Source organism: Hyla sarda, chromosome 3 (genome assembly GCF_029499605.1).
Source record: "Hyla sarda isolate aHylSar1 chromosome 3, aHylSar1.hap1, whole genome shotgun sequence".
Taxonomy (NCBI): Eukaryota; Metazoa; Chordata; class Amphibia; order Anura; family Hylidae; genus Hyla; species Hyla sarda.
Window position 1 is genome coordinate 311,885,831 of NC_079191.1, and position 14,287 is coordinate 311,900,117.

The following is a 14,287-nucleotide window of genomic DNA, read 5'->3' on the forward strand; positions in this document are numbered from 1 at the left end:
ATGGGGTATTCCGTACTCGGGAGAAATTGCACTACAAATTTTGGGGGGCTTTTTCTCCTTTTACCCCTTATGAAAAAGAAAAGTTAGGGTCTACACCAGCCTGTTAGTGTAAAAAAAAAAAAATTACACTAACATGCTGGTGTTGTCCTATACTTTTTATTTTCACAAGAGGTAAAAGGAAAAAAAGACCCCCAAAATTTGTTACGCAATTTCTTCTGAGTACGGAAATACCCCATATGTGGGCGTAAAATGCTCGGAGGGGCACAACAAGGCTTCAGAGTGAGAGCGCACCATGTACATTTGAGGCCTAAATTGGTGATTTGCACAGGGGTGGCTGATATTACAGCGGTTCTGACATAAACGCAAAAAAATTAATACCGACATGTGACCCAATTTTGGAACCTACACCTCTCACAGAATGTAACAAGGGGTATAGTGAGCCTTAACACCCCACAGGTCTTTGACAAATTTTCATTAAAGTTGGATGGGAAAATGAAAAAAAATTTTTTTTCACTAAAATGCTGTTGTTACCCAAAATTTTTCATTTTCACAAGGGAAAATAGGAAAAAAGCCACCCAAAATTTGTAGCCCCATTTCTTCTGAGTAAGAACATACCCCATATGTGGATGTAAAGTCCTCTGCAGGCGAACTACAATGTTCAGAAGAGAAGGAGCGCCATTGGGATTTTGAAGAGAAAATTTGTCTGGAATTGAAGGCCACATGTGTTTACAAAGCCCCCATGGTACCAGAACAGTGAACCCCCCCAACATGTGACCCCATTTTGGAAACTACACCCCTCATGTAATGTAATAAGGGGTACAGTGAGCATCTACGCCCCACAGGGGTCTGACAGATTTTTGGAACAGTGGTCTGTGAAAATGAAAAATTAAATTTTTCATTTGCTCAGCCCACTGTTCCAAAGATCTGTCAAATGCCAGTGGGGTGTAAATGATCACTGCATCCCTTATTAAATTCTGTGAGGGGTGTAGTTTCCAAAATGGGGTCACAAGTGGGGAGGTCCACAGTTCTGGCACCATGGGGGGGCTTTGTAAATGCACATGGCCCCTGACTTCCATTCCAAACAAATTCACTCTTCAAAAGCTCAATGGCACTCATCCTCTTCTGAGCATTGTAGTTCGACCGCAGAGCACTTGACGTCCACACATGGGGTATTTCCATACTCAGAAGAATTGGGGTTACAAATTTTGGGGGCAATTTTCTCCTATTACCCCTTGTAAAAATGTAAAATTTGGGGAAAAACCAGCATTCTAGTGAAAATTTTATTTTTCCATTTACACAACCAACTTTAAACAAAAAGTTGTGAAATACCTGTGATGTGTTAAAGGGGTATTCCAGGAAAAAACTTTTTTTTATATATATCAACTGGCTCCAGAAAGTTAAACAGATTTGAAAATTAAAAACTTAAAAATAAGGTGCAGCTCACAACAGAAGGACCGAGGCAGTTGAAGCTAAAGCCGGACCCCACCGGCAACAATAATGTAAATCAATAAAAACCTATAGCTTATGCCTCTAGGACCTCACCAATGGTGCATAATGGTGTGGACAAAGATAGATGTAACAGCGTTTATTCAAAAATTGCTTTTAATTCAAATATAAAATGTAATATATATATATATATAAATAAAATAGTAGCAAAATATCACATTACACTGGCATTTATCTAATGAAAATCTCACTGGGCCCTAGTGAGGTATCAAAGAATGTGTGAATTAATATTTAAATAAGTCCATGAATCTGCAGATAAAAAAAATATAAAAAATAAAAATACCAATAAAAAAATAATTCCGTGAAAAATTTATGGATTTGTGACAAAATGACTGTAACATGAAGTCAATGAAAAAATTCATAAAAAAGTTGATGAATGAATGGCACGGAGTATCTCTCACCACTGCTTCTGGCTTGATCTGTTGTAGTAGATGGGTCGCAGCCTTATATTCCTCATGTGCCCCAACGAGTGGAAGGGGGGCACAGATTGATAGATCTCCCTTAGCAGCCCCGTTGGCAGGGGGGCGCAAATAGATGTTGCGTATCGTGAGCTCCGATGGCAGGGGAGCAAGCGGCAGTATATACACATTTCTACTGAGGAAGGGGTCGGAGGTCTTTGTTTCCCAGTACCCCGAAACGCGTTTAGAAATCTGGCACTATTCACACAGTAACCATCAGCGTCCATCTGCAAATACCTCGGCAACAGAGGAGTTAAACCTGTTCTACTCCGCCCTGCCTGGCTGTAACCTTACCATCCATTGCATCGCATCGCCTCATCTTCTGCTTCCACGTGGGACGCCAATCCCAGACCTTCCATTGCTCCCGGAGTACCATCACCAGCAGACCCGTTGTCGCACCCGAGCCGACTGACACTCCTGCCGGAGTGCCAGACTAGTGCCGTCTGTGCTAAGCCGGAAAGCGAACGAGGTCCCGAGCGCTGCAACTGCCGCTTGCTCCCCTGCCATCAGAACTCAGGATACGCAACATCTATTTGCGCCCCCCTGCCAATGGGGCTGCTAAGGGAGATCTATCAATCTGTGCCCCCCTTCCACTCATTGGGGCACATGAGGAATATAAGGCTGCAACCCATCTACTACAACAGATCAAGCCAGAAGCAGTGGTGAGAGATACTCTGTACCATTCATTCATCAACTTTTTTATTAATTTTTTCATTGACTTTATGTTACAATCATTTTGTCACAGATCCATAAATTTTTCACGGAATTATTTTTTTATTGGTATTTTTATTTTTTATATTTTTTTTATCTGCAGATTCATGGACTTATTTAAATATTAATTCACACATTCTTTGATACCTCACTAGGGCCCAGTGAGATTTTCATTAGATAAATGCCAGTGTAATGTGATATTTTGCTACTATTTTATTTATATATATATTACATTTTATATTTGAATTAAAAGCAATTTTTGAATAAACGCTGTTACATCTATCTTTGTCCACACCATTATGCACCATTGGTGAGGTCCTAGAGGAATAAGCTATAGGTTTTTATTAGATTTGTAAATTACTTCTATCAAAAAATCTTAATCCTTTCAGTACTTATGACCTTCTGAAGTTAAAGTTGTTCTTTTCTGTCAATCACACAGTGGTCCTAGCGCTCACTTACAGGGGATAGGCGTGGCAGAGGTGGGGCATTACGATTCCCAGCCACGCCTATTCGTCTGTTGCTGACCGCTCAATAAAACTATTTTCCTGCTGATAAAGTGTGATAAACAGGAGCCAAAAGTACAGCTGCATTACACGTATCATCATCTATACTATCATGTTATTAGTCTGAGGGGTATAATTTCCATGACAGTTGCGCTTTAAGGGGTTAAGTAAAATGACCTCCATCCCTGTACTGTACTTCTATCCCATGGATCCAAAGGATAGGGGATAAGACGTCTGATCGCGGGGGTCCTGCTGCTGGGAACCCTCGCAATCTCTCCTGCAGCACCCCGTCATCTGGTGAACGGAGCGAGCTTCGCTCCGTGCCGGATGACTGGCGATGCAGGGGCCGGAGGATTGTGATGTCACGACTCTCCGGCCCCCGCATCACCAGTCATCAAGCACAGAGCGAAGCTCGCTCCATGCACCAGATGGCAGGGGGTGCTGTAGGAGAGATCGCGGGGATTCCCAGCAGCGGGACCCCCGCGATCAGATGTCTTATCCCCTATCCGTTGGATAGGGAATAAAATGTCTAGGGGCGGAGTACCCCTTTAAACAGATTTGTAAATTACTTTTATTAAAAAATATTAATCCTTCCAATACTTATCAGCTGCTGTATACTACAGAGGAAGTTTTTTTTCTTTTTGAATTTCCTTTCTGTCTGACCACAGTGCTCTCCACTGACCCCTCTGTCCATGTCAGGAACTGTCCAGAGTAGGAGCAAATCCCCATAGCAAACCTCTCCTGCTCTGGTCAGTTCCTGAGCACTGTGGTCAGACAGAAAAGAACTTAAAAAGAAGAGAAACTTTCTCTGTATTATAAAGCAGATGATAAGTACTGGAAGGATTAAGATTTTTAATAGAAGTAATTTACAAATCTGTTTAATTTACAAATCTGGCGTTCCATGGAGGAGTATGTGACACACGTCACTCCAACTCCTCCACTGGGCCCAGTGTAACACTACGGAGGAAGCAGAGTGACATGTATGTCACATGCTCATCCATAGAACGCCATGATGCGGACGGGAGGACAGGGCAGCGGAGCAGCAGCCCCCGACAGAGGACAGCCGTAGGTGAGCTGTCTACAAGGATGGGGGCTGCAGTCTACATGGGGCCTGCTACTAATGTCTAAAGGAGGAGGCCCTGCTAATGTCTAAAGGGGGGGGGGGGGCCCTGCTAATGTCTAAGGGGGGGGGGGCCTGCTAATGTCTAAAGGGGGGGCTGCTGTCTACAAGGGGGGGCGGCGCTGTCTACAGGGGGGCTGCTGCTAATGCAAGGGGATACTACCTACTATTAAAGGCAATCTTACAGCAGAGTCACCTGCACTAACTTGAATTTATAGGTAGGTGACCAGGTTTCTATCGCTGCTCCCCATGTGAACATTGGTCATCGGTCTCGCCGGCAATGCAAATTCCCTGTTCTGCCCAATGGAGAAGAGTGAAATCTTGGCTCATATTTCAGCAGCCGCCTCCATTGTACACAACAAGGAACCCACATATCAGCACGGTAAGCAGCACCAGAAACGGGGTCCCCCTGGTGTCAGATTCCCTTTAAAATAAAAGTACTCATAATTTGTATCGGCGAATACTAGAATTAAAGTATCGGTACTCGTAACCAGTCTTAAAAAAAAATGGTATTGGGACATCCCTACCACATTTATTATTTTTATTTACACAGTTTTTTTTTTTATGGGAAAAGGGGGGTGATTCAAACTTTTATTAGGGAAGGGGTTAAATGATCTTTATCCACTTTTTTTTTTTTTGCAATGTTATAGCCCCAATATGCGCTACAACACTGCACACACTGATCTTTTACATTGATCTTTGTTATCCCATAGGATAACATGGATCAATGATTCTGCCGCTTGACTGCTCATGCCTGGATCTCAGGCACTGAGCAGTCATTCGGCAATCGGACAGCAGGAGGCAGGTAGGGGGCGATTTCACCGGGGCGGTCCCGGACAGCCCACTGAGCTAGCTGGGGGTAGTTTGGTTTCACTTTAGATGCGGCGATCAACTTTGAACACTGCGTCTCAAGGGTTATTAGCAACGGCCGGGCCCGACCCGCTATGACGCTTTATAGAAAGGGAGCGGACTCAGGGCGTACAGGTACGTCCTTGGTCCTTAACAAGTAAGCATGTGTGACTGTAGGGTCATAAACAGCGGCAACAGCTATCAAAACAATGAAGGCAAAGGAGAAACTTGTAATCTCATGGGGGACATTTATCAACATTTGCAAAGAAAAAGTTGACCAGTTGCCCATAGTGACCAATCAGATCTTTTTTTTTTTTTCAGAAGCCTTTTCAAAAAAGAAAGAAGCAACCTGATTGGATGCTATGGGCAACAGGTCAACTTTTTCTCTGCTTAAGTTTTGATAAATCTCCCCCAATATCTCTAAAACAGAATTTTTTTGTATTGTTTGTACATTTATAATTTGTTTAGTTTCTCACAATGCATCAGTTTAGACCTATTTTTCATAATAAGACAGCCACTTCGCTTATATTTTATAAATATATATATAAAAAAAAAGTACAGTTACTTTTAACTCCTTAAATGGGCACTCTCATTGAAACAATTTTTTTGCTATTGTACTCCTTATGGCAAATAAAAAAATCTTTCTAATATACTTTGTTTAAAGTTTTTTTTTTTTTTTCTATGTTTTGTGTTTAAAAAAAAAAGCTGCCACTAGGTGTCTCCCTGCTTGTCCAGAGCACATTTCCCCCCATCTTTTGCACAGACTTCGGACTCCTGCTGGCCTAGCAGAAGTTCAAACACGGGATATGCAGTCTGGAGTGCTGGGGGGGGGGGGGGGTTGTCCAGCCTTAACCAATCATAGCTCCTCTCACACTGAACTGCCATTTGCTGTTGGTTGCAGAGTAAGGGAGGAAGTTCTCCCCCTGTATGGCTTCAGATGTGTCACAACTGCTGGGTAACGCCCCTTCCCAGTCTGTGAACCTGAGGCTGAGCAGAAAATACAGAGCAATATCAAGGTAGAAAACTAAAAAATAATAAAAATGAAGGCAGGGGGTGGTTTATCATGATTGGGGCAGTGAACTGGTAGGATTATAAAATGTTTCAAGTTAATGAAAGGTACTCTTCAACCCCTTAACGACGCAGGACGTATATTTACGTCCTGCGCCGGCTCCAGCGATATGAAGCGGGATTGCGCCGCGATCCCGCATCATATCGCGTCGGTCCCGGCACTCATCAACGGCCGGGACCCGCGGCTAATACCACACATCGCCGATCGCGGCGATGTGCGGTATTAAACCTTTAGAAGCGGCGGTCAAAGCTGACAGCCGCTTCTAAAGTGAAAGTGACCCGGCTGCACAGCTGACCGGACACCGAGAGAGCCCTTACCTGCCTCCTCGGTGTCCGATCGACGAATGACTGCTCCGTGCCTGAGATCCAGACAGGAGCAGTCAAGCGCCGATAACACTGATCACAGGCGTGTTAATACACGCTTGTGATCTGTGTAAAAGATCAGTGTGTGCAGTGTTATAGGTCCCTATGGGACCTATAACACTGCAAAAAAAAAGTTAAAAAAAAGTGTTAATAAAGGTCATTTAACCCCTTCCCTAATAAAAGTTTGAATCACCCCCTTTTCCCATAAAAAAAATAAAACCGTGTAAAAAAATAAATAAATAAACATATGTGGTATCGCCGCGTGCGTAAATGTCCGAACTATAAAAATATATCATTAATTAAACCGCACGGTCAATGGCGTACGCGCCAAAAAATTCAAAAGTCCAAAAAAGCGTATTTTGGTCACTTTTTATACCATTAAAAAATGAATAAAAAGTGATCACGGTGCAAAAAATGAGTCCTCATACCGCCCTGTACGTGGAAAAATAAAAAAGTTATAGGGGTCAGAAGATGACATTTTTAAACGTATAAATTTTCCTGCATGTAGTTATGATTTTTTCCAGAAGTGCGACAAAATCAAACCTATATAAGTAGGGTATCATTTTAACCGTATGGACCTACAGAATAATGATAAGGTGTAATTTTTACCGAAATATGCACTGCCTAGAAACGGAAGCCCCCAAAAGTTACAAAATGGTTTTTTTTATTCAATTTTGTCGCACAATGATTTTTTTTTTCCGTTTCGCCGTGCATTTTTGGGTAAAATGACTAATGTCACTGCAAAGTAGAATTGGCGACGCAAAAAATAAGCCATAATATGGATTTTTAGGTGGAAAATTGAAAGGGTTATGATTTTTAAAAGGTAAGGAGGAAAAAACGAAAGTGCAAAAACCAAAAAACCCTGAGTCCTTAAGGGGTTAAAGATGCAGAGCGTGTATTGTGTGGTGCTTGGTGCTTGTAAAAAGGGTACAACAGCAATAGAACCAAAAAAATAAATAATAAAAATAAAAGGGGTGGCGCACGCAGCTCCCTGAACCCCTAATAGGACCCGGGGTCAGGGATCAGACCCTAAAAGGACCCTGGGGGAACTATTAGGGGGTCGGGGGAAGCTGCGCCCCCCAAAAAAAACGGATGGCGCACGCAGCTCCCTGAACCCCTAATAGGACCCGGGTCAGGGATCAGACCCTAATAGGACCCTTGGTGACCTATTAGGGGGTCGGGGGGGGGGGACTTTTTTTTCTCACTTTTTTCACTTTATTAACTCCTACCTGTCCCTGCAATCCTCTGTCCCTATTCTAAGGCTGGTGAGGGGGCTCCGGAGCTCCGAGGGGGGATCCACGGTCTTCTCCTCACTGCTGCACCCGCTGACTGAACACAGAGAGCGGGTGCAGCAGAGGGAAGGGACCGTTAACCCCTCTTCTGCCGCACTGCTATTGGCTGGACGATCGCCAGCCAATAGTAGCGTTGCTGGGGAGGTAACAGTATTGTCACCTCTCCCCAGCAATGTCAGGTGATTGGCGGTGTATCGTACACCATGACCGGAATCACCGCAGATCGCCCGCGCGATTTCGCGGACGATCTGCAGCGATCGTGGACATGTGGGGGTCCCGGGTCCTCGGCGTTAGCCTCGGACGCCTGCTGAACGATTTCAGCAGGCGTCCGGTTTCGCAACCCACCCGGCACGCGGCGGGATGCAAAATTCGCCAGGACGTATGAATACGTGCCTGATCCTTAAATAGGCACTGTCAGATATAAAAACTTTTGATATGCTGTAAAGCATGCAAAACCAATAGGTTTTGCAATTGCTTTCATTAGAAAATTTTCAGTATTTCATAGTGAAAAAGCCAGTCAAACAACTGCCCCCTCTGCCTCATGGAATGCATTCACTGCTTCTGTGAACACTGCTTCGTCCTGGACTCCAGGACGTTTTGGAGGGGGGAGGGGCTGTACACACTGCAGAGAATCATGTGAAGAGAAGGGGAGGGACAGGAAGACTGCTGCCGTCTCTCACACAGCGGACATCAATGAGAGAGACGAAAAAGTAAGTGTCCCTGCATGTATGTGTGTATGTGTGTGTGTATATATCAGTGTGTCTATCTAATGTGTATGTGTAAGAATATATGAAGCCTGTGTGTGTGTGTGTATGTGAGATAAAGGGGGACTACCGCCAGCTGTTGCAAAACTACAGCTCCCAGCATGCCCACACATCATTTGGCTGTGCAGGCATGCTTGGAGTTTTAGTTTTGCAACAGCTGGAGAGGCACCCTGGTTGGGAAGCACTGGACTTGAGGAGAGGGAGGGGGAGGAGGGGGAGTGGCTATCACAGTGAATACCCGCCCCCCTGCTTCTGGGGGATAAAATTAAGGTATTTCAGAAATAAAGCTAATTCTGAGAGAAATGTAGGTCACAGACACATACAAAGTACATGAACATGATCAGGATGAGATACTGAGCAACATATAACAGTTTTGTTTTTTTGAGTGATCTGATGGGTATGCTTTAAGACCCAGGGCGCAGGGACGTACTCATACGTGCCTGGTCCTTAAAGAAGATATCCCATGCAGCAAAGAAAAAAAAAATACCTAGCCATTCCATAGTATATTCACCTACCACCTCTCTGACATGTTTGTGATTTTTTTTCCGGCCCCCATTCACCGGCTATTCAGCTCATAAATTCCAGTTACTTCCTGGTTATGGTGGCTATGCCTGTGATCTCAAAGACTACATTTCCCTGCATGCACTGCTCACATTTCCTGCTCTCAGCTGCCTGAGCAGAGAGCTTGTTACCACCCCTAACTTATGTTAGTCACTCCTACAGCTCTGCTAGCTCACTCCCACATAACACTGAGCTCCAATCATAGCCCTATACAGCAGGGTGGACACATAACACTGAGCTCCAATCATAGCCCTATACAGCAGGGTGGCCACGAGGAAATAAAATGTAATCTCAGTGTTCAGAGAGAGGGACCCTGGGGTTGAAGCTGCAGTTTTACACTGTAAAATCACTCCCTCCCCCTCCTGCTTTACAGTGGCACAATCACCTCCCCCCCTTCTCTGCCCTGCACACCTCTCTCCCCAGTGCTCAGTGTGACAGGTCTACGCTGGCAGCTCCCTCCCCTCCCCCCTCTCCTCCGTTCTCAGTGTATAAACATTAGCAAGGAGAGGGGAGAGAATCAGCCTGTTTGCTGACACTGCTATGATCTGAATCAGGCGTCATATAGGCAGTGCTGCTCAGCCAATCACTGCAGAACAGAGGGAGGACAGTGTGAATATTCATCAGATGGGAGGGGCTAAGGCCGAGCACAGGGAGCTCTCTGCAGCACAGGGGTTTTCTGGGTAATTGTCACGTCACGGCCCCTGGATGCTGCTGATAACAGCCTGAATAGGGGGTCGAAAGTCATGAAAACCTGGAACAGCTGAATTTCCTGTCAGACAGAAGAATGCAGAAAAAGCTTGTTTCTAAGCAGCACTGGTAATGGAAGTGATTTACAAACCTATATAACTTTACCTTCTGCACTAAAAGCTGAACAATTTTTTACTGTGAGACTTGTCCTTTAAGGGGTTAAACTGCATGGTCAATGGCATAAACATAAAAAAATACCACATTTCAGAACTGCTAATTTGGTCACTTCATATACCATAAAAAATGTATAAAAATCGATGAAAAAGTCCATTCAAAACAAAAGAGGACAATTTAACTCCTTAAGGACAAAGGGATTTTTCACTTTTGCTTTTTCCTCCTCGCCTTCTAAGAGCCATAGCGTTAATATTTTACACCCAGAGATCCATATGAGGGCTTGTTTTTTGCCATATCAATTGTACTTTGTAATGACATCACTCGCTTTACCACTAAATTTGGGATTTGGAAAAAACAACTCCCTTTTGCAACATTTGGGGGGCTTCTGTTTCTACGCAGTGCACATTTCGGTAAAAATGACACGGTATCTTTATTCTATAGGTCCATACGATTAAAAAGATACTTATATAGGTTTTGTATTATTTTATTACTTTAACCCCTTAAGGACCAGGCCCATTTTATTTTAGCATTTTCGTTTTTTCCTCCTCGCCTTCTAAATATCATAACTCTTTTATATTTCCATCCACAGACCCATATGAGGGCTTGTTTTTTGCGTCACCAATTGTAATTTGTAATTACATCACTTATTTTATCATAAAATGTACGGCGCAACCAAATAAATATTATTTATGTGGGAAAATTTGAGAAGAAAACCGCAATTTAGCAAATTTTGGAAGGTTTTGTTTTCACGCTGTACACTGTCCAGTAAAATTGACATGTTTTCTTTATTCTTTGGACCAATACGATTAAAATGATACCCATGTTATATGCTTTTCTATAATTGTACCGCTTAAAAAAAATCTCAAACCATTTTAACAAAATTAGTATGTTTGAAATTGCCCTATTTTGACTACCTATAACTTTCAAATTTTTCCGTATATTGGGCGGTATGAGGGCTAATTTTTTGCGCCTAGATCTGTAGTTTTTATCAGTACCACCTTTGCTTAGGTTTAACTTTTTATGCATTTTTTAATCATTTTTTTTTTTTAAATAAAATGTGACAAAAAAGCAGCAATTTGGGACTTTTATATTGTTTTACGTTTACGCCGCTCACCATACGGGATAATTAACAATATATTTTAATAGATCAGACTTTTACGCACGCAGCGATACCAAATATGTGCATTAATTTTTTTTTACGCTTTTTGGGGGGTAAAATGGGCAAAACGGACGTTTTACTTTTTCATTGGGGGAGGGGATTTCTCAAATTTTTTTCCTTTTTTCATTTTACATTTTTTTTTAGACCTTTTATGTCCCCATAGGGGACTATTTATAGCAATCCTTTGATTGCTAATACTGTTCAGTGCTATGCATAGGACATAGCACTGATCAGTATTATCGGTGATCTTCTGCTCTGGTCTGCTCGATCTCAGACCAGAGCAGAAGACCCCTGGAGACAGTCGGAGCAAGGTGAGGGGACCTCCTTCTTCCATGCTGGATGATCGGATCCCCACAGCAGCGCTGTCATCCATTCAAAGTACCGCACTGCAGCAGAGGCCGTGATCTGTATTTATATATGGCATGTAAATGTACGTCATGGTGCGTTAAATGTACGTCATGGCACCATGATGTACGTCCATTGTCATTAAGGGGTTAAAAAAAATATATTACTTTTTGTAAAAAAAATTGTATGCTTAAAACTTCCCTCTTCTGACCCCTATACCTTTATTTTCCTGTAACCTGGGCTATATAAGGGCTCATTTTTTGCACCATGATTTTTTTTTTATTGGTAACATTTTTTGTTTGCTTTATAACATATTTTTCTGGTATATGAAGTGATCAAAAATATGCATTTCTGCACCTTGGTATTTTTAACTGTGCCAATTTAATAGTTCATATATTTACACACGCGGTAACGCCACAAAGGTTTATGTTAATTGTTGTTTACATTATTTTATTTACAAAAAATAAGGAAAAGGGTAAGGGGCTTACTAACAATTTATTACCTTTTTTTTTAATTAACTTTTTCACTATGTTTACGTCCTCATAGGAGAATATTACATGCAATCTTTAGATTGTAAACAAATAACAGTGCTACTCCATAGAATAGCATTGATCAGTGTTCTCGGCAGTCATTTGCTTCAGGCTGCCATGGCTTCCTGCGCCAATGGGAAGTTAGTGATCTCCCACCGTCCTCTCAGCTGATTGGGACCCCATGATTTAGCTGTGCGTGTAGATATGGTGGTAAAATGAGTAATGTCATTCCCAAGTACAATCAGTTGTGCAAAACACCACTTATATGGGTCTATAGCTGGAAAATTTAAACCGTTATGGCTATTAGAAGGCGAGGAAGGGAAAAAAAGGGCAATAATGGAAAATCCCTGTGTCCTTCAGGGGTTAAGGGTTACTACTATCCTCGATATTTTACAGCATATACACAGGATTTTCATAAATATTTTAGAGTTCCCAACTGAAGTATAAGGGTCCCCTATCTAGCCTGGTGAAGTGGCTGCTGGACATTGCATTCAAGTGGAGAATAAATAGAGAGGCAACCACACACACTTCATATAATTCTATGGGAGTAATGGAATATTCGGAGGGTGCATGTAAAGCAAAGCAAACGGGATCCAAACAGAGCATTTGAATGTTATGTGTAACACACAATAAAATATATACCTTGAGTCCAGGAATAAATCTAGTGTCCTTTTCAACCACCAGGAGTTCTTCAACACCGCTGTTTAGTATAGCTCTTGTAATTCCTCCTGGCCCCGGGCCAACCTCACAGACATAAGCTTTTTTTAAATTCCCAGCTTTCCGTACAATTTTATCTGAAAAACAAGAATTTTCATCAACTAATATAACTTTCGTACATGCAGAAAAGTCAGGAAAAAAAAACTGAATCATGCCATCTGGCTGTGGGAAGTACAAAAACATCCATCACTCTGGAAATAACAAAACTCAGTGTATTCCATTTCTCTGAAAAAAAGGTTAGAGCTGCTGAATATCCACTGATATATGGTGCATTTTTATAGTAATGTTGGGAATAAAATATACATGGCATGCAGCTCATCTATGAAAAAAAATATTTGACAACCTGACGGCACAGAGCTCGATATTTCATCATAAAATCATTCGGTCCCTCTGGTCATAATACAGAAATAAAAATAGAGTGGTCTCCTTTCCAGCATATGTTCTTGTTCACCGAACACTAGCACTAGGTTCCTTATACACTCATTTCCCCGCTGCAGCTAGTCCAGCAAAAAAGTGGAACCCTTATGACAACTTGTTTAAAACTAGGCTACAATAAAGTACAGTAGGAAGTTTATTACAGCCTTGTTGTGCGCCCGCAGAGCATTTAACACCCACATATAGGGTATTTCCATACTTAGGAGAAATTGCATAACAAATTTTGGGGGTCTTTTTTTCCTTTTACTGCTTGTGAAAATAAAAAGTATGGGGCAACACCAGCATGTTAGTGTAAATATTTTAATTTTTTTTACATCAACAGGCTGGTGTAGACCCTAACTTTTCCTTTTCATAATTGGTAAAAGGAGAAAAAGCCCCCCAAAATTTGTAACACAATTGCTCCCGAGTACGGAAATACTCCATATGTGGCCCTAAACTGTTTCCTTGAAATACGACAGGGCTGCGAAGTGAGATAGCACCATGCGCATTCGAGGACTATATTAAGGATTGCATAGGGGTGGACATAGGGGTATTCTACGCCAGTGATTCACAAACAAGGTGCCTCGAGCTGTTGCTAAACTCCCAGCATGCCTGGACAGTCAGTGGCTGTCCGGAAATGCTAGGAGTTGTTGTTTTGCAACAGCTTGAGGCTTCGTTTTGGAAACACTGCTGAACGATATGTTTTACATTTTTATTGGGGGGGGGGGGGGGGACACAGTGTAAGGGGGTGTATATGTAGTGTTTTACCCTTTATTATGTGTTAGTGTAGTGTTTTTAGGGTACATTCGCACTGGCGGGGGATTACGGTGAGTTTTCCGCTAGGAGTTTGCATTGCAGCGGAAAATTTGCCGCAGCTCAAACTTGAAGCAAGAAACTCACTGTAAACCCACCCATGTGAATGTACATTTATATGGGGGGACGACCTACAGCTGTTGCAAAACTACAACTCCCAGCATGCACTGACAGACCGTGCATGCTGGGAGTTGTACTTTGCAACAGCTGGAGGTACACTGTTTGGAAAACCTTTAGTTAGCTAACTCAGTAT

At 42.5% G+C, this 14,287-nt stretch overlaps 1 protein-coding gene across 7 annotated transcripts in view; it reads right to left on the bottom strand.

Annotated features, from left to right (window-relative positions):
- TFB1M (transcription factor B1, mitochondrial) overlaps positions 1-14,287 on the bottom strand; it is a 179,521-nt gene that overhangs the window by 136,996 nt on the left and 28,238 nt on the right. For all 7 annotated transcript variants that reach the window (XM_056567057.1, XM_056567058.1, XM_056567056.1 and 4 more), the window contains exon 3: positions 12,733-12,884. In XM_056567057.1, the coding sequence (XP_056423032.1) occupies positions 12,733-12,884 (152 nt within the window). The remainder of the gene's footprint in view (positions 1-12,732; positions 12,885-14,287) is intronic.